This window comes from Tympanuchus pallidicinctus, unplaced genomic scaffold, assembly GCF_026119805.1.
Source record: "Tympanuchus pallidicinctus isolate F22 unplaced genomic scaffold, pur_lepc_1.0 scaffold15, whole genome shotgun sequence".
NCBI lineage: Eukaryota > Metazoa > Chordata > Aves > Galliformes > Phasianidae > Tympanuchus > Tympanuchus pallidicinctus.
Window position 1 is genome coordinate 35410170 of NW_026294669.1, and position 26543 is coordinate 35436712.

Consider the following 26543-nt stretch of genomic DNA (forward strand, 5'->3'; position numbering starts at 1 on the left):
GCTTTCTTATGAGACTGTCTTTCCCTCCCTGTGTTACTCGCCTGCAGCACTTTCTGAATGTTTCTTAAGCGTATTTGGCTGAGTGAAATGCCATTCCACATGTTGTGGCATTGATAGACTCCTTTTACTGAAGTTAAAAAATGGTCCTTACAGACTCATTTGTGGTGCTGCTAATGCACTGTCTCAAGTGAGCAGTGAAAATAACGTGTCACCACAAGGCGTAAGTAACCAGGACAGGTTTTTAAAGCAGGCAAAGCTGATCTGCCTTACCTGCTCGTGGGAAAGCTAATTTTTCTGTACTTTACTGAATTTTTCCTACATCTAAAATGACACCAACTCTTTCCCCCTGTGCTCTGAAAGGATGTAATTTTTGAGATGGATGAAACCTGACAGCAGTGGGAGCGGAAGTACACAGCACTGATCAAAATCTGCTTTCAGCAATCCACACTGCGTTTACTTCTCTTTGTCTAATGATGGAAAGGAAAAGGAAGAGGACATTTCTGATACAGGATCTGTCAGCACAGCATGTTTGGCCTCAATTGGTGCCAGGGGAGATTCAGGTGGGACATGAGGAAAAATTTAACCTCTGAAAAGAGCGGTCAGGTGCTGGAATGGGCTGCCCAGGGAGGTGGTGGCATCACCATCCCTTTGGGTGCTCAAGAAATGTTTGGATGTTGAACTGAGGGACATGGTTTAGTAGGAAATACTGGTAGTAGGTGGACGGTTGGGCTGGGTGATCTTGGAGGTCTTTTCCAACCTTGGTGATTCTATGTAAGCTGTGGTCAATTTCAAGCCAGAAGCCAGTCAGCCTAAGATAATTAGGACAAAAGATGACGTGGAATGTGATGATTTCAAATGATACTGTGTTCCTGTAAGCTGAAAGTCTATCACTTATTAAGGCAACTCTTAACATCAGAAACTTTCAACCTCATAAACTTTTCTTCGAGGACCACACACAAACCTGGAGCAAGTTTCCAGCCATATAACTGGTCACTCTAATGCAGTCCAGAGTCTGGAAAGGACAACTGCCTCTTCTCTCGTTTAACTTGAGCCTAATTACATGTTGCGTGTCACTGTCACGAATCCTAGTGCATCCGCTTTGCTGTAGAACTGGCCTCCGGGTCCTCGGGGAAAGAACAGGCTTTCCCTTGGCCAAGGAATGAAACCTTGCTAACTGCTAACTCCTGAAGATCAGGATGAAGTTAGAAAGTGAAATGATACTTGCAAGTCCCAGAAATGAGGAGTTTAAGGGTGAGAAAGGGGCTGTGTGCTGGAGTTTCCAGCTGTCTCTGTCACTTCCAAGGGGAAAGAAAAAAACTCACAAGCCTGACCAAAGGCTTTCCTGGAGGATCTGTTCCCTGGGAATTCTCACTTTGATGGCTGTGAAATCCATAAAGTTTTTCTTCTTGTATGTGGGAAACTGAAGTTAAGATCCAGTGGGGCTGTCCTTGGTTAAAGAAATGATGGTAAATATAACTTGCAAATGCAACACCAAACGTGGGCACATAAATCAACACCTGAAGTGCCCGTTTATATAGGCTGCCTCCTTTCTGGGGGGCTGTGGAGGAGTCATCCTGCAAGCAAAACCCCATCGAGCAAGAGGAGGCAAAGTCCCATCAAGATATGACTTCACAAATCCATCAGCAATTTCATTTCAGAAGAGATACAAGGATTTAATACAGCTGTCAGCAGCATTCTTCAGGTCGCACTGCTGCATGAAAGAGAGTGTTAGAACCTGGGACTTAAACTAAACAGATTTCCTATAGGAAACACACACAAAATTACATTGCTTCTAAAGTTACTTTTATAGACATTTTCCCTGAGAAGTATTTCTCCCTGGAAAAATAAATTCACAGGATGTAATTAAAACAGCTATATGTGTACACTGGAGTGGCCCCCTTTAAGTGCTTCACCAAATGCACCACTAAATAAAGGAATGAAAGCCAGCTTTGTTTAAATCTATTAATAACAATATGTATTAATTATAAAATGAGACATTGTTCTCTTAGTTTATGGTTATGAAAATAGCCTTTAATACGGCTGAGAGTGGAGTACTCAGCTTTGCAGTTGTCTGCACTGTTAGCAAGGCTTTGAAAATCTGCCACAATCTGCTTCTTTTCCTTGTCACACCCTGACCTGATAAAGGCAATAGGTATCAGATTCCATGCCCTTTAGATTCTGGTAGTAACTGGGTGTTGGTGAGTTTGTTTTCATCTGCTTTTCTTGCCCTTTTCTCTGTTTTTAGCTCCTTTTTTTTTTTAATTTCATTTTCTTGAAAAAGTATTAAACTCTTAACACACTGCATTCTGTTACAGTTTGACTTGGAGCTTTGGGGAATGACCGCTGAAGAGGTTTGTAGTGATCCATCTCCACTCTGAGAGGGAGCGTTGCTGCTGCTCAGTGCACCTAGATAATTAAGGATAATAATTAGCTTGTCCCCATGCCCCAGTCCAGCACAGCTACTCTGCCTCCCTTGCCATTACTCCCACCAGCAGGGCTGTATAACACAACGCTGCTGACCTGAGGAAGGGATGCTGATGGTACTCAAATCAGGCGCAAGTAGCTGGATGGCTTAGAGATGCTTTTCATGTTTTGGCATCTTGTGGGGTTACCTGTCATCTCCCATAGCCCTTGCTGATGCAGGATCATTGCTCTGCCATTTTGGGGAGCAATTTGGCTGGCCTCATCTGCTGGAGGGAATTGGTGCAGTGCAAAGGAACGTCCCAGCTGCTACTCTGCTCTTCTGTGTAGGTCATCTCTTGCTTTGCTATACTTGGTTGGATACCTTTTATTTTTTCTTATAGTGTCAATTTGAGTTGGAAAGGACCTTTAAAGGCCATCTGGTTCAACTACCCTGCAATGAACAGAGACATCTACAGCTGCATCAGGTGCTCAGAGCCCCGTCCAGCCTGGCCTTGAATGTCGCCAGGGATGGGGCAATTCTTCCATTACTTAGTTTCAGCCTTCATCCTTTCCTGCTAGCAATACAAGCTAGAAGTCATAGAGTAGAGTGGCACCTGTAAAATGTTTTGTATTTGCTATATTGCTATCCTGATCCCCTACAAAGCATTTCCATGTCTTTCAGGCAGGAATGGCTGCGTTCTGTGTCTTTCTCAGTCGGAGCAGAGAGATGTTTCTAATGCAACACCAGTGCTGGACCCCTTTGCAAAGGGCCAGGTAAGAACTTGGGGTCATTTGTTAGAAGAAATGTTGCATCACTGTTAAACCTAGAGAAGGAGACACTGTAAGAAGGATTATCAGAACAGCCAATGTGCTTTCTTTACTGGGAGTTTTGGTAGCTGAGGCATTTTAAATAGCCTCCCCAGAGCTCCTTCCAGTTGGGGAAAAAAACAAAACAACAAAAACCAAGAAGAGACAAAAGGAGCACAGCAAAAATGAACAGAGATTGATCTGAAGTGCCTTGCAATAGAAACCTCTTCCCCAGGAAGGATGGGAGCAGGGAAAGGAGCTGAGAGTCCATTTTCATTTTCTAATTAGCCCTGAGCTGCCTCTCCCTGCCACGACCAGCCAAAGCTGGGCCAGGGAGCGCTGCCCGGGAGCCACTTTGGAGCTGTGCAGCATCACTGCATGGGAGTGGGGAAAACAACTGGGGAAATGTTTTATGTTCACGCTCTACCTCGGAGGTGGGCCCGTGTCCAGAGCGTACGGTAAAACACGCAGGAATGCCGCTGCTCAGAAACACGCTCGTAATTCTTGTGCCCCTCTTTCCAAAAGACACCTTTCTTCATTTAATTGTTTTAAAACCGCAGCATGTTCGCATTACCCTCTGCGGAAATTACATCTAAGAATGACTTTGTAGTTTCTTTTTTTAGTGTTGCGAGTGGAGCAGGGGGTTGCTCTTGCTTTGTTTAGTTTCCCTAAATCCCTCTCACCGTAACAGCCAGAGGCTTCTTTTTCCCTTTTATTCTCCTAGGACTCAATTCAATAAATATACATCCGGCTCCTTCCCAGGCATCGTCTGGCTTAATGAAATTGTGCTAGGCACTTCCAAGACAAGGATGTTTATTTTTCTCCACTGATTTGGTTAGGCTGGCCTCGGCCCCGCGTGCCCGCAGAGCTGCTCCATAAAGAGACCCTTGTGATTGCATGGGGATGCTGTGTCAGCCGGTGAGCGCCTGCACTCACTCAACACGGGGATTCTTTTACTTCGGAGCCGGAGTTGGGCGGGCGGCTGTATTTTCTATATACAACACAGAGGGAAAAAAAAGCACGCCGAGAGCACGGTGTTAAGGTGCGAAAGTCAAGCACTCGCAAGGCAGATATGGCTAGAACTGTCTGGAGAGCAGGCTTAATTCATCTGTTTATGTGAGCACATTATGAAACTCTCCTATTTTTTGCCCAGTCCCGCGCTTGTCTTTAAGTTATGGCATTTTCCAGCTTTTGCCAGAACTTTCTACCTTCACAACCCAACACCCTGGCCTGTTCCTGGATGCTGTGGTGAGGTTAGAGGTGTAGACACTGCCACAGTGGACATGGGGAGCCATTTATCACTTACAGAATTATTCAGGTTGCAAAAGAGCCTTAAGATCACCAAGTCCAGCCATCACCGAACGCTACCCAGCCCACCAATAAGCCACGCTCCTAAGCATCATGTCCATACATCTCTTAAATGACTCCAGGGATGGGGACTCCCTGGGCAGCCTTTTCCAATGCCTGACTACTTTTTCCATGAAGAATTTCTTCCCGATATCCAATCTAAGACCCTCCTTGATGATGTTTCCTCACATCCTACATGTTATCAGCGTCCCACAAGTTTGTTCTCCAGTGCTGGCAGCAAACCTCATTTTAGACAAGGTCTGCATTCTAAGTCACTGGCTGCTGAACCTTCAGCCCTAGGTCTTGCCTACTGGTTGGCAGCCCTGCACATAGCAGGGGGCTTGGAACTGGATGATCTTTGAGGTCCTTTTCAACCCAGGCCATTCTATGATTCTGTAATTTTGCAACTGCCTGAAATGTCTCAGAGTTCCTCGGCGATGGCATGAGCTGCTCAGAGAAAAGGATGTTTTGCTGTTTTCCTTCTGTGGCTTCTCCTCAGCTCAGCCCAGGCTGTTTTATAGGCTCCATCCCACTGGCACACTTCAGTTCCAGCTGTCAAGACAACCTTATAGAGAAGGTCTATATCACAAAGCCATCCCTCTTCTTTGGATGTCCATCTCTTGAGCAGAGGTAGGCCTCCCTCCGCAGTAGGCTGGAGACTGTCAGAGGGATAGGCCATAGGAGCCATCACTCATCAATAGGGAAGGCCAGAAAACACCTCCTGCTTATATCCTGTCCACCTCTCCCGAAGCCTCACATTTGGAGGGCTGAGTTTGGCTGTGCTGATGTCACTGAACGCCCTGCAGCACCCATAAAATACCCGTGCTTGGACATTTCCTGAGCCACCAACACCAGTGCCATAAGGCTCCTCAGTAAAGCTGTCAGCTGTCTCCAGACAAGTTCAAACACTTCAGGCTGCAAGTCAGAGTTTCAGCCAACAGATATGAAGTACGATCTCTCTTTGTGTCAAGAGACAGTCAGTGCTTTGAGACATTCTGCATCTTTCCATGCAGTAAATAATAAAAGCTTGGCCAATTGCCATTTGGACGAACCGATGCAGAAAAGCCAGGTGCATTCAAATGCCAGTAGTTCAGGGTGATTCCTGTTCTCTTCGGCTCTGCTGGCGGTCACTCACAGAACAAACCATTTTCTTTGCCTGAGAAACCTTCTATCAAAGCCACGAGGGAGTTTGGAAATCTCCATTTTCATATTCAGAGGGAGATGGTTGCTCAGGGAGCATCAGCGACCTGCCTGAGCTCATGTAGTGAGGGGCAGGAGTGGGAAACCTGCATTGTATTAGTGGCCTATCCTGCTTTCCTCCTACTTACACTGTCCTCAACTTGTTCAACTACAGCCTTGCTTTGAAAAGAGCTGGTCTTGCTGCTTTCAGTTAGACTCGCTTCCTAGTTTGCTCATGATGAAATGTTTGATGGCTATCAATAAATGTGATTTCTTTCATGTTAGGCTCTCTTTTTAGTTCTGCAAAACTACCAAATATTTCAATTAGGGCAGTTTCTCTATTCAGCTGAGGATGGAAGCAGCAGAGCAAGTTCCAGTCTACCAAAAGAGTGGGTGAAATCAATGGACTAACTGTAACTTTGAACAAACTTTTGACATTTTTTGCCTAGGAGCTTACCTACATTTTCAATGCTTTCAGCAAAGTGAAGGACAAATATTCCCATTCCCAGCAAAATTGCATCATGGTCTCTTTTTTCCTCTGTATTGGGATTAAATCTGGTCACATTTGAGCCAAAGCAAGGGGAAGGTTCAGCTCCCAGTGACGTGGGGAAAGCTGCAGAGAAGTGTTTTGCACATGTGCTGGGCATTAGAAATGAAATTTTCTGTTCCCCCATCTCTTAGAGTGGCTTTCTTCCTGCTCTCGCTTTTCTTTCAGGTACTTCTGCTATACAGTCATGAAAGAAGTTTTCCAAAGGACAAAGAAGAGAAGAAAAAAAAAGGAAAAAGAAGAGAAAAAGATTTCTAGTTTGATTTTCCTATCAAAATCGGAGTACTTTTGTCTTCAAAGTCCCTAGTGAGAGTGTGGGAAGTTTGACTGAGTTGTTCCTGCGTGACTCATTCCTCAGCAGCTCTTTGCTGTCAATGGAAACTTGTCCTCAACAGATTTTATGTTGTTTTCTAATCTGCCTGCAGGGAGGTGTTTTGTTTGTTGACTGAGGTGAAGGAGGTGCCTGTTTCTCCTTTGGGTGTTCCCACATCTACCGTCAGAGGAAGGCTCTAGATGGCAATTTCTCCCAGCAAATGGTGATGTTGGTGTTTCCACCTGCCATCTCCTGCTCAGATGTGGCCTGCAGTTGCTGCTGCTGACGGCCTGATCAGAGTAATGATACCCACCAGCATGCCTGCCCCAAGCACCTGATGGAAGGTCAAAATGCATAAAAATACAGCTTATGCATTGGTCTTCTCCACAAAGACAGTCATATTAATGTATGTTAAGACAGATGCACAGCACTATTAGCTTTCTGCACTTCTATAAATTCATTCCAGCTTAACAGGCACCATGTAACCCACCTGATGACTTCTTTGTGATTACAGCTCCAATCCTAATGGCAATCCTGGATGCTATAATTAAGATCTCCTCTCATTTCTCATTGCTGGTTTCTGTTGCAGCTACTTATTAATATACATCTTCATGTCCACTACAGAAACTACATAAATACCACAGAAAACTGTTGAACTCTGCAAAAAGAGGGAAAGAGGGGATTTCCCCCCTCCCTTCCCCACAGATGCATTTATCACCAGGGCAACTTGACTTTAGCATTCACTAAAAATTGAAGTTGTTGGCTTAGATCCAGGAAGAGAGTTTTATAGACTGAGCTAAGTGTGAATTACAGTAACAGCAATGACTTCTTTTCTCCTTTTCTTTTCTTTTCTTTTCTTTTCTTTTCTTTTCTTTTCTTTTCTTTTCTTTTCTTTTCTTTTCTTTTCTTTTCTTTTCTTTTCTTTTCTTTTCTTTTCTTTTCTTTTCTTTTCTTTTCTTTTCTTTTCTTTTCTTTTCTTTTCTTTTCTTTTTTTTCTCTCCTCTCCTCTCCTCTCCTCTCCTCTCCTCTCCTCTCCTCTCCTCTCCTCTCCTCTCCTCTCCTCTCCTCTCCTCTCCTCTCCTCTCCTCTCCTCTCCTCTCCTCTCCTCTCCTCTCCTCTCCTTTCCTCTCCTCTCCTCTCCTCTCCTCTCCTCTCCTCTCCTCTCCTCTCCTCTCCTCTCCTCTCCTCTCCTCTCCTCTCCTCTCCTCTCCTCTCCTCTCCTCTCCTCTCCTCTCCTCTCCTCTCCTCTCCTCTCCTCTCCTCTCCTCTCCTCTCCTCTTTCTTTTTCGTGTTGGTGTGGCTGAGCTACCTGCCCATGGCTGAGGATTCCTCAGAAGGTGCTTTCTTTGCATGTAGACATTTTTTAGTTTTTCACTGTTTCAGTGTCAGGAGCTGGAGAAAAGCCTTGTGTAATGATCCAGGCGTGTGTCTGCTGTGCTGGATTGGTATTTTTAGATCCTGGAAGCTGTCCTTGAGAAAATAACAGGTCCCAGTTGCTGGGTGGATCTGGTTTCAAATGGCCTGGGATCAGTGCAGTGATGCAAAATGGTGCCCAGAGAGAATGAATTGCCAGACTGCCAGCCATGGAGCAAAGGTGGGGGAAGGGAGCTTGTGCCCTGGCTGCCAGTAGGCCTGGCCATGGCAGGTCTCAAGAAGTTACATGCCCCAAGAGAGCGAGCTAGCAAAGCCTGACTCCAAAGGAGCTACTCAGTCCAGTGCCTTTTGCAGCCTTTAAAAATAAGCCACGCACCTCAGGAGCACAGCTGGAAAGCAGACACTCTCCGATGGTGAATGTTGTGATAGGAAGTCCTACACTCTGCTTCTCCACTGGCATCTTCCCTTTCAAGCTGCTGACCATGCTGCAGGCTCCCAGCTATGTACTGGGAATAGAAGATAACTGTGTATATGCTTGAGCTCTGAAGCTGGGCTTATCCAGCCTCCTGGTGTGACAGGCTGGAAGAGCAGCCAGGGTGCCCACTGCTTATCCTTTCAGCTTTTAACAGATACATCTGGTCAGAGTAGTCAGCTATTCTGGATTTAAAATTATTTTTCCAACCTTGGAAAAGGCATTTCTTAGGTCTTGTACCAATGCTAACATATTTGCAGAAGGTACATTTTTCCATTGCACTCATTTAGTGATACAGATTTACATCAGCTTGTATTTCTGCACAGCAGTTTGGCAAGGCACCTACAGGTTCCCTGTACTGGCCATCCCCAAGACTGGGCAGCAATTACAGTCACCCCCTTTCTACTACCTCCCAATGAGAACCAGTTAGGTCTTCTTGGGATGGGTTGGATTTCATGTAAATACATAAAATCATATATAACTATGTGGATATGAGAGAAGTGAATGGTTAAACAGGAAGCATTTTCTGCAAGAACTGAGAACCCAGAATCATGAGCAGACCAGACACTTCCTTTCCAGCTTTGCCTGTTCTATTTACCAGTCACTCTGTGCTTCTGTGGGGCTCTGCTTTGCCCATGGGGACAACATACTGCAAGTAAACACTGCTGTGCCCTCTGCTTCCTTTTATTTCCTGTCTACACTGTACCCATGACAGAAGAGGAAAAAGCTCCAAATGACACAGCCAAAAAACAAATCTCTAAAGCTGTGCTGACAAGGCCTCTCCTTACATGCCTTGAAAGGTGGCATCATGTTCTTGCTAGGAAGACACTGAAGTAGCAAGGTTTCTGTACCTTGCAGTAACTATTCCCTTGTGCACACAGTGTTACAGCTTTTGGACTGAGGCCATGCATATGAAAGCCTACGGACTGATGTGCCTTTTTGCTCTGGATGGGACCCCACCTCTGGCCAGCAGTCCAGCACAATGGTCTGTAGCTGGGGAGCTCGTTAAACCTAGCCCCATCAAATCTGTGGTGACAGCAAACATGACAGCTAGCATGCTGCTCTGGTCTGTCTTGTGCTATTATCAGGCATAGCTATAGGGAACTGAGATGTACATCTAAGGTGGATTTTGAGCTCCACCTAGCCCTAGTGTCTGGTTTCCAGATCTCATCCCTTTGACTCAAAGAGATCCCAGCAGGCGTTGAGTCACTTTTCCAGACCAGCAGCCAATTAATTCTAGAGATGTTCCTTGGCCTGACATCTGTCTTGTCTAATGGCATAAGGACTGCAGCAGGGGAAGGTGGCAGTACTGGCCAGCATCACTGGCTTCTGAAAATCCCATCCATTCCTTTCCCCTTCAGATCTTTTACTAGGCAAGGCAAACTGGTTTGATTTGCAGATTGCACATCTCTCCCCTGCATTACTCCTGCCCAAATAGTTACAGGAAACCTTATTTGCAGCCAGTCTGGCATTTGTGGACTGATGCCCTGTCACAGAGAAGCAGGAGTGGAACTCGAGGAAAGCCAGATGGATTACCACCACTCCCTCTGGCACTGGGAATTCAGATGTGCAGGCAGATGCATTTCCAGCACTCAGAGAGCGGCTGCGGTCCACAAGGAGTTGCTCCAACAACTGCCCTCGGAGGAAACTGGTGTTGATGAGAGCCACATTCCTTGCAAACCTTTTGCACCTCTGCATGTCTTTCTATATCAATTGCACTTCCAAAGTGCTGTGCCTGTATGGCCACCCTACAAGCTCTCTGCTCCCTTCTAAGGGTGCACCTCTGAGCTCTGTACTTGCAAATACCTGAGGGGCGGGGGTTACACATAGTAGCAGATTTTTGGTCAGAGCCTGTTCCTGCAGATTTCCTGGTCACGTCTTCATGGCTTGCCTTTTTGCTGACAGCCACCTCCATCCATCCTCAGCACAGCTCCTCTCTCCCCAACAGCAGGAGACACAGGGAGCCATGCTGCAGGGAAAAATGGGGAAATATGATTGCACAGAACTCTCTCTGCAGTTTGAGTGATGGGTAGACCTTGTTTAACCTAAGAAAGATCCTGCAGCCCACCGGAGCAGCTTCTACTCCCTGAGCTGCAGGTGGTGGCTAAGGGCTGAAGAGTGATGGCACTGCCTGTTTCCAGCACATCTCTTCTGGAAGTAGGAGTGCCCAGATCCGTGCACCAACAAATGAGCTCTGTGCTTTTGGAAAGAAACTTGAGAAGCAACCAGGGCTTGGATCTGTGGGGAATGGACCAAAGGACATTTTGGCTGATGATGATGAGCTGGCAGAAGACAAACCTCACAGACTCCCTCAGCCCAGAGCTTCGTCCTGCTGAGCTCCTCACAGCCAATCACGGAATTGTTTGAATTGGAAGGGACCTTTACATATTATCTGGCTCAAATCCCCAGTGATGAACAGGGACAGCTACAGCACAATCAGGTGCTCAGAGCCCATCCAGTCTGATCTTGGGTGCCTCCAAGAACAGGGCATCCACCAGCTCTCTGGGCAACCTGTGCCAGTGCTTTACTACCCTTACTGTAAAAAATGTCTTCCTTATATCCAGTCCATATCTCCCCTCTTAGTTTGAAGCCATTTTCCGGTCACAACAGACCCAGCTAAAGAGACTATCTCCTTTCCTGTAGCTCCCCTTTAGATACCGAAAGATCTCTCAGGTCTCCTTGCAGCTTCTCTTCTCCATGCTGAACAGCCAACAGCTCTCTCAGCCTGTGCTCTGAGGCAAAGTGGAGCATTTCTGTGGCCTCCCCCGGACATGCTCTAACTGATGCACATCTCTCCTGTACTCAGGGCTCCCCATCTGGACGCAGTGCTGCAGGTGAGGTCTCACAGCACAGAAGGGCAGATCCCCTCCCTCTACACTGCTTTTGATGCCGCCCAGGCATCACGATGCATAGACATGATGCAAACCAGGCTGGCTTTGCGCTGTGAGGGCACAGCGGTGGCTCACGTCCAGCTGCCGTCCACCAGCATCCCCAGGTCCATTTCGGCAGGGCTGCGCTCCATCCTTACACCCCCCAGCTTGCACCGATGCCACGACCCAGGTGCAATACGCGGCGCAGCTCCACGAGGAGCTCCGGATTGCCGGCCGGGCCGAGCCGAGCGGTTCTGAAGGACGAATCGCTCGCTGAGAGCCGCCTCCTCCGGCCGGGGAAAACCACCTTAACGCGGAGGCAGGAAGCGGCGGCGGGCACCAATCAGGCCGGGCTGGGGAAGGGAGGGCCGCGGCGGCGGCGGAGAGGAGGCCGCGATGTGAGCCGGCTGCCTGCGGGCGGATGGCCGAGGGCAGTCCTGCCGGCGGCGGGGCCGCCCCGGGGGAAACGGCGGGCGCCCTGGGCGCCCCGGGCGGGCCCGCAGGTAACGTGAGGCGGGGGAGAGCCGCGGGGCGGTCGCGGGGAAGCTCGGAAGCTGCGGGGGTCCGGGATCCGAGCAGCCGCCCGCCACGGCGCTCAGCCCAACGCCCCTCTCTCCAGCGCAGGTCGGAATCTGAAGGAGTGGCTGCGGGAGCAGTTCTGCGACCACCCCCTGGAGCACTGCGAGGACACCCGGCTCCACGATGCAGCCTACGTGGGGGATCTGCCCACGTTGAAGAGCTTGCTGGAGGAGGAGAGCTTCCAGAGGTGAGGAGGTGCTGAGGGAAAGACGCTGAGACCTGGAGCGTGCACAGAGAAGGGCAACGGAGCTGTGATGGTCTGCAGCACGGGTCTGATGGGGAGCGGCTGAGGGAGCTGGGGTTGTTCAGTGTGGAGGAGAGGAGGCTCAGGGGAGACCTCATCGCTCTGCAACTGCCTGCAAAGAGATTGTGGTGAGCTGGGGTCGGCCTCTTCTCCCAGATAGCAGGGGTAGGAGGAGAGCTGGTGGCCTCCAGTTGCTCCAGAGGAGGTTCAGTTTGGATATTAGGAACAGTTTCTTCACAGCTGCCCACGAAGGCGATGGGGTTGCTGTCCATGGAGGTGTTCCAGACCTGTGGGGATGTGGCACTGAGACACGTAGTTAGCGGGCATGGCGGGTTGGACTTGGTGATCTTAGAGGTCTTTTCCAACATGAATGATTCTACGATTCTATGACCCTCCTGGTCCTGCACTTTGGCCACAACAAAACCCAGGCAAGGCTGCAGGCTTGGAGCAGACTGACTGGAAGACTGTGTAGAGGAAATGGGCCTGGGGGTATTGATTGATGCTCGGCTGAACATGAGCCAGCAGTGTGCCCGGGTGGCCAAGAAGGCCAATGGCATCCTGGCTTGCATCAGGAACAGTGTTGCAAGCAGGAAGAGGGCAGTGATTGTACCCCTGTACTCAGCTCTGGTGAGGCTGCACCTCAAGTACTGTGTCCAGTTTTGGGCCCCTCACTGCAAGAAAGACATTGAGGCCCTGGAGTGGGTTCAAAGAAAGGCAACAAAGCTGGTGAGGGGTCTGGAACACAGGCCATATGAGGAGAGGCTGAAGGAGCTGGGAATGTTCAGCCTGGAGAAGAGGAGGCTCAGGAGAGACCTCATTGCTCTCTATAACTACCTGAAGAGAGGTTGTAGTGAGCGGGGGCCGGCCTCTTCTCTTGTATAACTGGTGATAGAACTAGAGGGAATGGCTTCAATCTGCACCAGGGGATATTAGGCTGGAATTTTTCCTAAAGAGTGGTCAAGCACAGGAATGGGCTGCCCAGGGAGGTGGTAGAGTCTCCAACCCTGAAGATGTTCAAGGAATGGTTGGATTTTGTGTTGAGGGACGTGGTTTAGTGAATACTATTAGTGATGGGTGGATGATTGGACTGGATGCTCTTGAAGGTCTTTTACAACCCTTGTGATTCTGTGATTCTCTCCCTCCTCCCCACAGCCTGCTCCTTTTGAACACCTTTCCCACTGACAGAAGTGCTGTGCTCTGTTTCTACAGGAGCTGTCTGGTGGGAGGCTGCTCTGCTCACACCTGAAATCAACCCTGTGTTAGTCTCGCTGGAGGCAAATCTCAGGCCACTTTGTGAACTTGCGTTGTCCATGCACAAACTCTTTTTGGATCATGATGGAAATACAATACCATGAAAATAAGAGTCTACATATAATGAGAAAAACATACAAAAGGAGTTATAATCAGTTGTAAACCTGAAACACCCTATGTTACAAAATCTACCCACTGCTTAGTCTCTGACCATGGGGATAGTTAATTAATTTTCCTGCAATATGGAGAAAAATGCTTAGAGTGCACAATGTTTACTCGCCTTACAAACTGTCATTTCAGCAAAAATTGAGAATGAGCCAACCCCTTTTTCTGTACCTACACAGCTCTGCTGGGCCTCTGGTCCCTTGGTCTGAGATTTTGCCTTCTTTTTTTACCATGCTGCAGGACCAGGCAGCCCTTCAAGACAGTGAGCTGACCCAGGTTTCTGCATGAAACAGCAAAGTTTGGCAGGACCTGCAGCACCATCACACAGGTGGTGGAGTGAACAGAAAAGTGTTGTCTTTGAATGCAGTCACTGAATCATTAAGAGTGGAAAAGACCTCTAGGATGAACAAGTCCATCTGTTGACCCATCACCACCACTAACATCGTACTGGGTGTAAGGTGGAGATGCCCAAACCTGCTAAAGAGCACTTCTACAGGGTTTCTTTTACTCCTCTTCCGAAAACATGTTTGAAGAAAAAAAAGGTTGTGGCATTGCTCTCTTAGCAGGTTCCCTTTAGTGCAGTGTATGAAAAGTGTTTTGTCTTGTTCTTGTTACAGAGGCCAGGACAGAGTGAGCTAGAAGAGCAAATCCACCACCACTCTGGCTAAAGGGCACTTTAGCCAGCATGCATTGGTCTTAAAGAAATCACTTTCTCTTGGCACATTGCTTCTAAAAGAGTACTTGCAGGGATTTACAGGGAGTTGGGGACTGAGGCCTGGATATTTGAGACATATGGGTCTAACCAGATCTGGATTACTGTACTGAGTGTGACAAGTAGTGCAAGTAATTTCAGAGGGGATCCAAGCAGCTTCCTGCCAGACAAGTCTTATACAATTTGAATAAAGCTCTTCTGGACAATAGGCTAACAAGGATGCCAATGATCTACTTCTGCTGTTCTGTTTAACGTGGCATCTCTCTCCAAGCCAGCTCCTTTCTTGCTGCCAGGGCAGTGTTTGCACGCTTTTGAGCTTCCATGGATTTGCGTTTATGTCATTGTATGGTGCCAGGCTGAGTTTGTGGACGTGCCAGCAGTGTGATAGAGGTGTATACCTGAGTTTCCGTGCGTTTCTCCTCCTCTAGTTCTCTTCTGTTTTCCTGCTGCTTTGTCAACCTCCTGCCACTTTTGAAGCAGCTTTAATTAAGCAGTTTTGGTCCCTGACTCGGTCACTTCTAGTGGGGTCATCTCCCCATGGAAAAGGAGTAGGGGGAAGGGTTTCTTTGGTCATTTGGCTGAGTTTTAAGGAAGAGTTTGTCCCTCATTGTGCATATGAGCAGTTCCTGATACAGCAGTGCTGCACTAGAGCCCATAGTCCAGGCATGCCGTATCTGCCACAGCCTGCTGCAATGGAGACAGGCTATCGGCAGGAGCTTTTCAGAGCTGCTGTAAAGCCCCCAAAATGTGGAGGGTGCTGTTTGTGCTGTCCTGTGGGGCTGGGGCAGGTGGGGTGGCAGAAGGTGACCGGAGACCTCTTGACCCCATGTTTCTCACTAGCCGGATCAATGAGAAGTCGGTGTGGTGCTGCGGCTGGCTGCCCTGCACTCCTCTGCGCATTGCTGCCACTGCTGGCCACGGCCCCTGTGTCGACTTCCTCCTCCAGAAAGGGGCTGAGATCGACCTGGTGGATGTGAAGGGGCAGACCGCCCTCTACGTGGCTGTGGTCAACGGGCACCTCGAGTGTGCCAAGATCCTGCTGGAAGCTGGAGCCGACCCCAACGGCAGCCGGCACCATCGCAGCACACCTGTCTACCATGCAGCGCGTGTGGGCCGGGCAGATATCCTCCAGGAGCTGATCAGGTGAGAAATATGTCCTGGAGTTGATCCCAATGGGGTGGAGAATGGCTTCGCCTTGCTTTTCTTCTTCCCTTGGATCTTTCCATTATGCGGCTGGGGTATCCGTTTGCTCCTCACCTGCCTGCTTGGCACAGCTGGGCAAGAGGAGTGCTGTCGGGAGAAGTTCCTAAAAGGGTGTTAGGTGTCTTTCCCTTTGTTTGGGCCTCGTGACAGATCCTGTTTCTGTGTCCACCGTCCACTATTCAGTCTTGCAGGCCATCTTCCCCTCAGCTTCTGTCTTGACTGCTTGGCTCCTGTTACTACTGCCCAGTGGCCAGCTCCGCACTCCTATTGCTCATGGCATGGATCACCCAGACAACCAGAAAGCATCTTTGCTTAGTTCTGCTGCTCTGAACACATTCTGTCCTTGGGAACAAAGGCAGCACAATCTGTTCTTGGCTGCCAGGCACGTGCCCATCAGTAGGACACTCGCCATGCACCACGCCAGCAGGGAGTGGGCTCAGGGTCCAGCAGAAGGCTGTGTAAGCTTGAGTTTCCTTCCTTTGGCATGCCGTGATACTTCCTGTCTTCTAAATTGGAAGCTGTTTGTACAAGGGACCATGCTGAGCAACTATATGAGCCTTTGATGCCAAATAATAGTGGATTATAGGGGGGAAATACAGGTTGTAGAAAGGGGTAGTAAAAGAACAGAAAGTTTATTTGGATTCAAAGATAAACACTCTCCAAGGAATCCCTTCAATGGCTGTAACTGCTAGCAAATAACAGCAGAAAGGAATTTTGCTTGCGGGCAAATTAATTTTCACACAGTGCAGCTTTAAGGAAGCTGAGAAGTAGAAAGAAGGAGGGAAACTGTTCCCACTCCTGCAGACAGAGAAAGATGTCGCATTGCCACGCGCTTGCTGGTACGGGGCTCAGCATACGTATTGCATTCCCCAGAGCCTCCCCTGATGTCCACTAAGGCAGGGTGAAATGTAGCAAATGGTATTTCAGCACATGGAGAGCTGATGCATTGATTTATACGTCTGCTCCTCGGGATACCTTGCCAGCAATATTAAAAGCAAGATTTTGGAAAACTTTCAGGATTAAAAATTAACTGGAGTTGGTCCAATGCCTTTTTATTAGATGATGTCTCTCCCAGGGCTGCTAAGCTAATACTTAATTGTCAGATTGCCCAAAATTTCAACTATCTCTGAGTACGGATTTCATAGATCTCTTCAGAGTTGCTTGCTTTAAAATGCACTCTTATGTTACAAAGCTCACTCAGAGATTTTTAGAAATGTTGCTCTGAAGGATTTAGCAGAAGAAATGCAACGAGGAAGACGCTTTTACTGAGATATGAGAAAATATTTCAGAATATTCAACTTGACAGAGTCTCAGTGTTCTGAAATGAAAGCCCAACCAGTCAAGCTTGCTGCAGGTGTCCAAACATCACCTGGTTCAATTTTCGTAATCATAAAGCAGCACAATCAGGATCCCTGAATCCTGCCACAATTGCTGTACCAGCTAAGCAAGCAATAATTGAAATCATATCCACTCTAATAGTAAATACACAGGTAGCTGTGGAATGGAGATCCATTCTATAAGACAACTGGCAGAAATATTTGCAGTTCCATTTCCAAGGTATAGATTACTTTCCTAACAGCTTGTTATGGGATCGACCATCATACTGTATTTCCAGCACAACTGAGGGATGACCTCTGGATGAGAAGGTCCTTCTGCTGCACTAAAAGCAGCAAAAAAGCAATCTGACAAATCCCACCGGTGCCTCAGACAGGTACCTGACTCTGAAACAGCAGAATTCCATGTTTTGGGGAAGTGGGGAACTGAGAATGAGAATGTTGACAGCAGTAATGAGAAGGGATTAAGACTGAAATGAGAGTCAGACTGCTGTGTGGTCAGAACCATGGCCGCAGAAGGCAGTGGCCCCATAGCCATCCTGTGAACGTCCCATAGTAGCACAAATGATCCCATTCAAATGCTTGCGTAGTCTGATTTTAAGTGATTTCTGTATCTATAGGGAGCGTGTGTGATTGCCAGTGCAAAACAGACACGTTTTCTTATTTTGCTCTCAGTACTTCTGAAAAGCATAAAGTGATGCAAACTCAGCAAAGTGCTGTGGGATTCTCCAGAAGGTGGGAATGTCCCATTAAAGTGCACTGAACTGGGAAGCAAAGCTCGGTGCTGTGGCTGTTATGGCACTCAGCCGTATCATTACTGCCTAGCTCCGATTTTTTCTTGCTTTTCTCCACCCTATAGATCTCCTGAGCTCTTAGCCAAGATCCTCATGCTTGGGAGATCTTGTGCATTAGGGTAAAATCACCTCGTATGCCCTTTGCAGGGCAGGCAGGAAACCTCAGGCAGGTTTCCCCGGCCCTTGTTCTCCATGTGCTTAATTTAAATGAGATGTAGAATCATCCAGCGTCCCAAGTTGGAAGGGACCCATAGGGGTCTTCACGTGCAACCTGACTATTCCTATCCTCTGAAGTGCTTGGCTAAGAATTTAATGGGTAGGGACCAGTCTCTACTGGGATCAGCAAGAGACATGCTTGCAGTGAGGAAGAATTTGTCCCCACGTGGTTTCCTTATTTGTTTTTTATTAACTGCAGAAAGGAGTATTGTGTGCTATCTAGGAAGACAGAAAATCTAGTTCTCTGAATGCTTGATTTGCAATTTTGTGAGGGGGTCTGGTGACTGGAGGAATGTCTTATTCCCCTGTGGGAAAGAAACAGGGCTTTGCTTGATCTATAATACTGCAATTAAAACTGGTTACACCTCAGGGGATTGTATTGTCTTCTTTCTTGTTCCAGCCCAAGCTGCACGTGAAGCAGATGGGGAGCTATGGTGTCCCACTCCTTGGGTGTTACCCAGCCTGGGGGAAATCAATGCTTGTTTCTGCAGTCTCTTATTTGTGCTGCATTACCATTTTTTGAATTCCGTGTTATTCTAGAGTGTGACACCTGACCCTTTTGCTCTCATTTTTTTGGCTGTTTCCTTCATTCCCTCCAAAAAAAAACCCAACAACATTTTAAAAAAAAAAGGATTCAAAGCCAATACGCCCTGTTTTCTGTTCTGTTCTGTTTTCTGTTCAAACTTACAGCCACCTGTACTCCCAGAAAAAAAGTTACTCCACTGATGTTACTTTCTATACCATGATGATGCTGACTTCCTTTGAGCTGGGCTGTAGCCTGCTTGCCCGCCTTTACACCACAGCAAGCTGGCACCTACCTTGCTTTGGCCAAAGGGCTTATGGAGCAGTTGAGAGACATGAGCCTATGTAGCAAATATGTGAAGTATTGACTTTCCTCTGCGGTAGCGTGAGGCCTGAGCCATTTGCAAAAGACTTGAGAGGTTTTCTGTTGCAGCTTCTGGAGGTCCCTGCTTGAGTACCCAGAGTGCTGGCCAGTGATGTGTAATCTCTTATGCAATGTCTCGCATTATATATAACCTGTAAATTGATCTATGCAGGATGGATGGGGAGAGCAGAACGTCTGACAACGTTTATTTTATATTGTTCTAGTTTCTGACACGCTTAGAGTTGGCGGGTACATCCTATCAGCTGAGATAAACACCAGAGAAAAGGTCTTTCTTTGACTCGGATGGGATTTTTGATGGGATTTCAACCATCCAAGTTTCTTTGGGAGCGGGATTTATCATATGTGTTTCACTGCTGAGCACTGATTTCTGTTTCCATTTCCCTGCTGTTTGTGACAGGCAGATCAATTGCTTGTATTGCTTTTTGGCCTGTTTTGTACTGGTGGGGAAGTTACTTCACTGCATCTCTTCAACTGAGTCATTTGGAAACATCCCCTGCTTTCCAGCCAGCCCATTAGCATCCAACATTCCATGCTGCTGGCTCAGGGCTGAGCTGTTCCTTGTGCCAAAGCTGTGCTTGGCATATCCTTCAGGAGGGTGAGGGAAGGTGTCCCTCAGCCTCCTCTGTCTCAAGCCTGGGCTATTTCTGGCAGCAGGACAGCTTTGCTTCTCGAAGATCAGACCATGCTGGATATGACATCCTTGCTTCTGTACTAAGCCTGTCCCTGGAAGAGAGACAATTACAAAAAGGTCCCCTGAATTAACTTTGAAGATAAATGGGTGAAACTGCATTAAGTCCATTTGCAGACACTTCTTCTTGTGAACCAACATGGCCTTAGCTTGACTTTTTTTTTCCTGTACTTTGGGGATAAGCATGGGTGGAAGATGGGTGGTGGGCTCAGATGAACCAAGGACGGGCATCCCACATGGTGCTGGTGCTCTGTGTCCTCTGCCTTCATCATTTCGTGTCCCTGGGCTGCTAGTCATGCTGATGTTGCCCTTGTTTCTAAGAGGTTACTACTCTCCTTTCTAGATATGGTGCAGATGTGGATGTGAATCACCACCTCGCTTCTCGGGTCTCCAGCCCCTCCTTGCGCCCCCTCACCACACTTGTGGTCTGTCCACTATACATCAGTGCTGCCTACCACAACCTTCAGTGCTTCCGGCTGCTGCTCCAGGCTGGAGCCAACCCAGATTTTAATTGCCGTGGGCCGATCAACATCCAGGGCTTCTCTCGGGGCTCACCGGTGTGTGTGATGGATGCTGTCCTGCGGCACGGCTGTGATGCGGCGTTCATCCACCTCTTGATTGACTTTGGAGCCAACCTGAACCTGGTGAAGGTGGAGGCCTTGGAATTTGACTCCACAGGGAGGGTCAAAGTCAACCCTGAGGCTCTGCAAGTCTTCAAAGAAGCACGAGGTAAGTGGCTTTGACTTATTGTGGTGACTGGTTTTATCTAGCTCTGGATTCAGGAGAATTTCTTGGCAGTGGCAGCTCAATGACCCCCTTGTTCCCAGCTAGACTCCCTGTTTTTCTCTTGTTGCATTTTGCACTTTTCACCTTCTGATTTCCCTCTTGTATCCTTGAGCTCCCAGTGATCCCTGTCTCCTCAGCCCAGCCTATGTAATTTTACTTTTTAAAATCTTTCTCCCAGCTCTTTTCTGTTGCCTGGTGTTGTCCTCAGCTGCCTAAAGGAAGGTTAGGTTGGTACCATAGCAGGGATTTGTGTCTGCAAACCACAGGCAGGTGTATCCTGTTGGACCCAGTTCTCCAGAGCTGTATGGATGAATCCTCACTATTCTTGAGAGACCCTGTGCTCAAGGGTAGTTGTGTCTGGGCAGGCTTCTTGGGAAATAAAGATGCAGTGGTGGTGGTAAATGCGGAAAAAAGGAACAAAAATGGTGGAGAATGGTGGCCAGGGCTTTGTACCAGAGTCCAAAGTGGGGTTTCCCTCTTGAACTCCAGACCAGAGAAATTGAAAAGAGTTTCAGGATATGGGATTCAATTCCCAGGCTCCACCCCAAAGTTATTCAGCTTTGCACATGCCTTTTTCAAACCTGCCTGGACTTTTGCTGAAAGGAGACACAAATGCAGAGCAGGTGGTTTCCATTAAGCCTGTTTTTAGGAGGCACATGGGACTCCTCGGGTAGAACATGATGGATAATGGAGGGATACCCAGGAGAGCCTGGGTATCCTGAATCAACATGGACGCCACCATCCTCTCATCCCTGTGGTGGAAGAGCTCACCGTGAACTCAATGGAAGCCATCAAAGGAAATCTGTGGTAAGACCTGAGCTGAACATCAGTGCTGTTGATTCCCAGGGGATGATTTAGTGCAAAAAGAAAGTCCGCATCTATTTAAAAATGATTGGATTAGGATAAAGTCTCTCACAGCCTCACTTGGTGTGGATTGGGCAGTGATCTTTTGAACCCGCTCTGGCAGGAACTCGCTCTGTAGTCACAACCCCTTGCAGTTGCCCTTTTTACCCTTCCAAGCTGCCTGTGTGGCAGCTGTGATCGCTCCAAATCCTTGGCCAAAAGGTTTGGCCTCTTCGTAGGGAGGATTTGTGCATACTCAGCTCTCCTGCACTGCCTTCGTGTTGCTGTGCAGGTCATAGCCTCAGCATTTGGAAGGGGTAAATGGCTCCTCCGCTGCCAACCGTAGCTCTGCACAATTTACATGCTGTTATCTTCCTCCATCTGTCCCTCAACAGTTCCTCTCTGCTTTCTTTATTGCAGGCCGCGCCCGGAGCCTGTTGTCTCTCTGCCGCATAGCTGTACGAAGAATACTTGGCAAATCTCGTCTGGATCTGATCCATATCCTTCCAGTCCCAGACCCCATTAAACAGTTTTTACTTCATGAGCACAGTTAAAGGGCAACCGGCTGCTTTCTGGGACAGTTTGATTTGCTAAACGAGTGAGTTGACAAAGCCAGGTGCCAATTCTTTGCCCCCAGAAAAATACTGGTTTGCTCATGGAATGCACATAATTCCCTGCCCCTGTGGGTTTCCCCTCCAGTTTTAGGGTGCAATGATTTTGTGTGTCTGCACTTAAGCTGCCAGTTATCTCACTGGTGATCTGCTGGCAGCAGGTCGGGCAGTGAGGTCACAAGTGTGTGTGGCTGTTACATGAGCAAACACAGTATATCCCATAGCTGTTAGCATATGTCTGTTTGTTACGACTCTACCTCTGTTATTGCTCCGTGTTACACACGCCTTGGGTCTCAGAGGCACTTTTGTGTGGCAAACGTTCCTGTACTGAAGCCTTTCATTTTCCTACAGTGTGCAAGGGAGTCTCTCCTTGCCTTGGTGAGGGGATTGCAGCAGCACTGTTCTCTTTCTGCTGTCAGTACCTGGCCTTTCTCTTCCCTGTGGAGTTTGTGGTTGCTGCTGTAAAAGTAGGTATATTTTCTTCTGTCCTCTTCTGGTGTAAAATGCATCAAGTTTCCTGTCCAGTGCTGTGCATTACTTGGAGAATTGTATCCATGTCTCTACGTGCTGCAAGGTAGCTGCTGACTTGGCTTTCTTCCTCCAGAGGCCCCGTTGCACAGATGGGAGAGCAGCAGAATGTGTAATCCTATCCCATCTGAGTCGTTTCTACAGACCACCAGACCTGCTGTGGCACGTTAGCTCGCCTTCCAGCACTGTGATGGATGAGGCAAGGGTTGGCCAGTCCTCCTGCCAACTGCCCAGGACACTGCTGTAGCACAAATGAGAAGATACAGACAGAAGAGGAAATAGTATTTTCACCTATGGAAACTGAACAGCACGGAGTTCATTGCAGGGATGATGTGATCCCTGTGGTTCAGTCACTGCTGCAGTGGTGGTGGGTCAAGGACTGAGATACTCAGACGAAGCCAGAATGTGAACCTGGAAGATTTCTAGGGTACTTTCTGGAAAAGCAATGACCAAACACATCCATTCACTGTAAAATTGGTTTGAATGTTTGAGAATGACCAAGAATGACCAGGAGTGGAGGGGCTGCTAAATTAAATTGTTTCTTGCAGTGCTGGATAGTGGTTGATGCAATGGCTGTGAATATATCTGTGTGATTATGAAGAAAAAGATAACAAAAATTATCTGTAGACTGCCTTCTTGCTATATTCCAGTGATTGTGATCTTGCTGAAGGCCCAGTAAAGTAGCTGACAATGCAGAGCACATAGAAATTCCTACCTACCTTTTAGTCCTTACCTCACATGACCAGACAGATCCACTTGACAGGCATTTTTGTTTGATCCTGCTTCTCTCAGCACTGTGGAGAAGGGAGAAGAAAGGATTTTTTATCTTTTATCGAAGAATCAGGAGGTAGCATGATTCTGAATGAAGCAGTCCTTTATAGAGCCTATGCCAGCAGTGTTTTACCCTGAATGAGTGCTCTGCTCTTAGACACTCCTTGAATTGCTGCGCACTTCAGATCAATTGCTGAAGGAGGGGTAAGTTGCATGTCTTTTAGTTGGAGATACATGCTTACAAATACCTAAAGAAAGAGCAGAAAGGTGAATAGGGTGTAGCACTAGTTTATGAAATGCTTCTTTCCAGATGCGCCAGTGACTGCAAAGTCACAGCTCAGTTCCTGGTCTTCGCACTGAGATATTTTTTGTGGTGGAGTTTGATAAGCAGCAGTGAACTTCTTTGTATGTTTTTATTATCTGCTGAAGCATCTTTCTGAGATGCTTTTGCAGAAGGAGGAAGGGCAGGAAGAAATGGAGACTCTTGATTGTTTCCTTTTATTTCTGTTCCGTGCCTGGGCCTGGAAGAGCAGTCTTGTACATTGCTCTGCTCACTTATCTTAGGATAAGGAGGCAAGATTTGCATTACTGAGCATTACACTGTTGAGAAAAGGCTGAAATGCGATGGTCACACTCACTCACTGTTCAGACCCTTTCAAAAATCCTCATCAGATGAGATATAATGGCAAGGCTGTGTAGCTATGGGCGTGCTTTCAAGGTGAGAAGGCAGCAGTATTGCATTGTTTCCTTTTCAGCCTTGCAGATGGTTTAGGTTTTCACCGTATGGGAGGCTAGGGCAGCCCATGAGCATTTTGCCTGAGAGTTGTGTGCCTGCTTTATGGAAGTGTTAACATGCCTAAAAGATGCAGGCAGGTTGTAAAGCCGCTTGTCACCTTGCTGGTAGAACCATAATGTTTTGCAGGAGCACGGACCAAACATATTCTCTAACCCTAGTGTACAGAGGCAGAAAATGAGGGAGGATGTCTAGAGAAAATGCCATGGCAACAGCTTCTTTGGGTCGACTTTTTCACTCCAGTTTTTACTTCTTCACATAGTTTTGCAAACCACTCACACATTAGTGCCTTTTGGGAGAAAGTAGCTGGGAAGAGGTGGAAGGCACGTGCTCCTCTGGGGAGGCATAACAAATAACTCAGTGCACAGTGTAACTAGAATGCACAGTTAAAGCTAAGCCTCTGCAGATATATCTGTTACAAGTTTCATTATAGCTGCCTTCTGTATTTGGTCTGTTGACTGTTGTGCCCTTGATTGACACTGTCCTACATCTTTCCTGTGGATAGTCAGCCAGTGAAGCCTTACCCAGGCCAACAGTTGTAGCCCTCCTTCTGTGCTCCCAGCCATGGGAGTGTGAGTTGGAAAAGCACTCTTTCCGTGGGCTGTCAGGTTCTGATAGGATTCCTTTGTAGGTCCTGTTGGTAAGCTCAAGCTATGCTGAGGGTGGGGGCTTCAGCCTTGGTTAGTTCCCATTCTTTATTTATGATTTGAAGTACAGTAATCATGATGCTCTAACAGTGTGCTGAACTTTGTGCTTCGGGGTGGTCCTTTTGACCTCACATCTAAGGACCATACGGGTCTCCAAATCCAACCTGTGTGGAGTTCCAAGTATTCCCCTCACAGTGAATACCTCAAGTCCCTGAGCCCTGTGGATCAAAGGATGGTTGCCACACTCATAGCAAACAAGCTTAAAGTTCAACAAGCACTTGGGTGTCTGCACAATCAAACCTTGGAAGTGCAGGAGGCTTTTTGCTGGACTGCCCACCCATCTGCCATCTTAACTGAGGGACTGTGCCTCCTGCCAAGGTTTCAGCCTTAAACCTGAGTGGACGACCTTTTTGAGGGACTGAAGAGAGTCCAGTGCTTTAGAACAACTCACGTAACATTAAGCTGTAAGTGTGAAGGCTGCTGCTGGAGTTGTCCTTGTGGACATTTGTTGCTAGGCAGCATAAACCCAGCTTTGCCTAGATGAAATGGTTTGGTACACAGAATATCTGCAATTTTCATTGTAATAATGAATCTCAAATTAGATTTATGATGTCCTGCAGGGCCACAGCACATATCCTCTGGCTGTCCCTGTCCCTTTAAACCCAGTAAACAATAGTCTTCCAGTATGAAATCTGAGTAATAATATGCATATATTATGTCTTCACACTATGTAAGTGACATTTATTTTTGCCTTAATTCAGACTTTACCATTTCCTCCTATGTAGCAATACATTTTTTTGTAAAAGTATTGTTTTCCATGCAGACTGGGAGGCGTGCTCAGATAACATGAATAACCAGTGAGACATGGGAAACTGAACAGTTCTGCAGTGTGCATCTCCTCCACTGAGGAATGCCTGTTGTATTTGTGCATTATGTATGAAGTGTGCATTGTGTGGCCTTGCTGTAAGTATGGGGTGGGATGAGATTTGGAAAATGGTTAAAGAACTGAAGCAGATCTGGAATAAGCAAAGATATGCAAGAGAGTCTTTTTCTTGTGGGTTTTCTTTGTTCTATAGGGACTTTTGAGAGCAGGAGATGCTGGTAGCTGGCGTAATACCCAAATGTAACTTCCTGTCATTTGGGTGTTGTGCAAATGGCAGAATGAAATCTACCAGGTTGCAGTGTTTGTTGCTTTTTTTTTTTTTTTCCCTTATTCAAATAAAGCACTTTTTACACCAAAACCGGCCTTTGAGGCGCAGCACCTCTTTAGCCCATTAAAGAAGGGGGTCTAGGAACCTGCCCAGGACAAAGCAGAGGTGACAGCCAAGAGTGTTGCTTCAAGGAACACTATTCAGTGCTCCTTTCTTTTGCCCAGGGTAGAAGGATTGTGCACAGCAGTAAGATTTGATCCAAGAGCAGATAGGAGATATCTGTGGTGGGTCTGTGTGTAGCTAAATAAAGATGTTCCAGTGCAAGAGCTTGGCTGTGTGCCTAATCATTTACCTCGCCATGGGAAGAAGAAATGCTCCTACGTATTTCCTAATATTCTTAAACCTGAATTATTTCCTGGTTTTCCTACTCCTGAATCCAGGTCCCCTAGTTGACTCCACAGCCTGTTTTGTAGCCACTGGAGGGGGCTGGAGAACCGTGCTTCCTGCAAGTGGGTTACAGCCAGAGGCTGAGCGGTGGTTTCCTGTACCATTGTCACCCCTGGACAGTTTGCAAGAGGGATGTGGAAACCAAATCAAACCGTAGCCCAACGGGGATATGCAGAGCAAACTGCTCTCAGGAGCATCTTTGCCACCAGTCCTCATTCACAAGCTCACATCAGCATTGTTGACCTGCCCTTTCCTTGGAATGCCATGGCAGCACTGTCACCCCTGCTGCTTTGAGCAGCACACAGGTCTTGTCTTTCCACCTAGTCCTTCAAAGTATACTGAAGAAGGCTCTTCAGATCTTTAATTTCTGTTTCTGCTTTATTTGGGTCCCTCTCTGGAAATGTAGCCCCTCAGTTTATCCTGGCATGGAAGTATTCTGAAGGCAGTGTAATTCTTCAGAGCGTTTCGGTTCTGATAACTTGGCCTTTTCTGATATTTTCATTGGAAAACTCCCTAGAAGCTTGAGCTGCAAGCACTTCTGGTGGGTGTGGGCTTGGCAGA

The 26543-nt window shown here is 47.4% G+C and overlaps 2 protein-coding genes across 15 annotated transcripts in view; one reads left to right on the plus strand and one right to left on the minus strand.

Annotated features, from left to right (window-relative positions):
* LOC128076892 (UDP-glucuronosyltransferase 1-6-like) overlaps positions 1-26543 on the minus strand; it is a 245886-nt gene that overhangs the window by 128779 nt on the left and 90564 nt on the right. The window lies entirely within an intron of this gene.
* The window catches only part of ASB1 (ankyrin repeat and SOCS box containing 1), a 38229-nt gene continuing 23365 nt past the window's right edge, over positions 11680-26543 (plus strand). The window contains exons 1-6 of one of the 3 annotated variants that reach the window (XR_008204723.1): positions 11680-11815; positions 11937-12078; positions 15104-15406; positions 19749-20134; positions 20841-20998; positions 21455-21581. Coding sequence is in view for 1 of the 3 variants with exons in the window: in XM_052675357.1 (XP_052531317.1) it covers positions 11734-11815; positions 11937-12078; positions 15104-15406; positions 19749-20134; positions 21455-21588 (1047 nt within the window). In the remaining 2 variants the exon portion in view is untranslated. Of the gene's footprint in view, positions 11816-11936; positions 12079-15103; positions 15407-19748; positions 20135-20840; positions 20999-21454; positions 21633-22249; positions 25862-26543 lie in introns of those variants that run through there. The other 2 variants (XM_052675357.1, XR_008204722.1) reach the window with 2 other exon arrangements.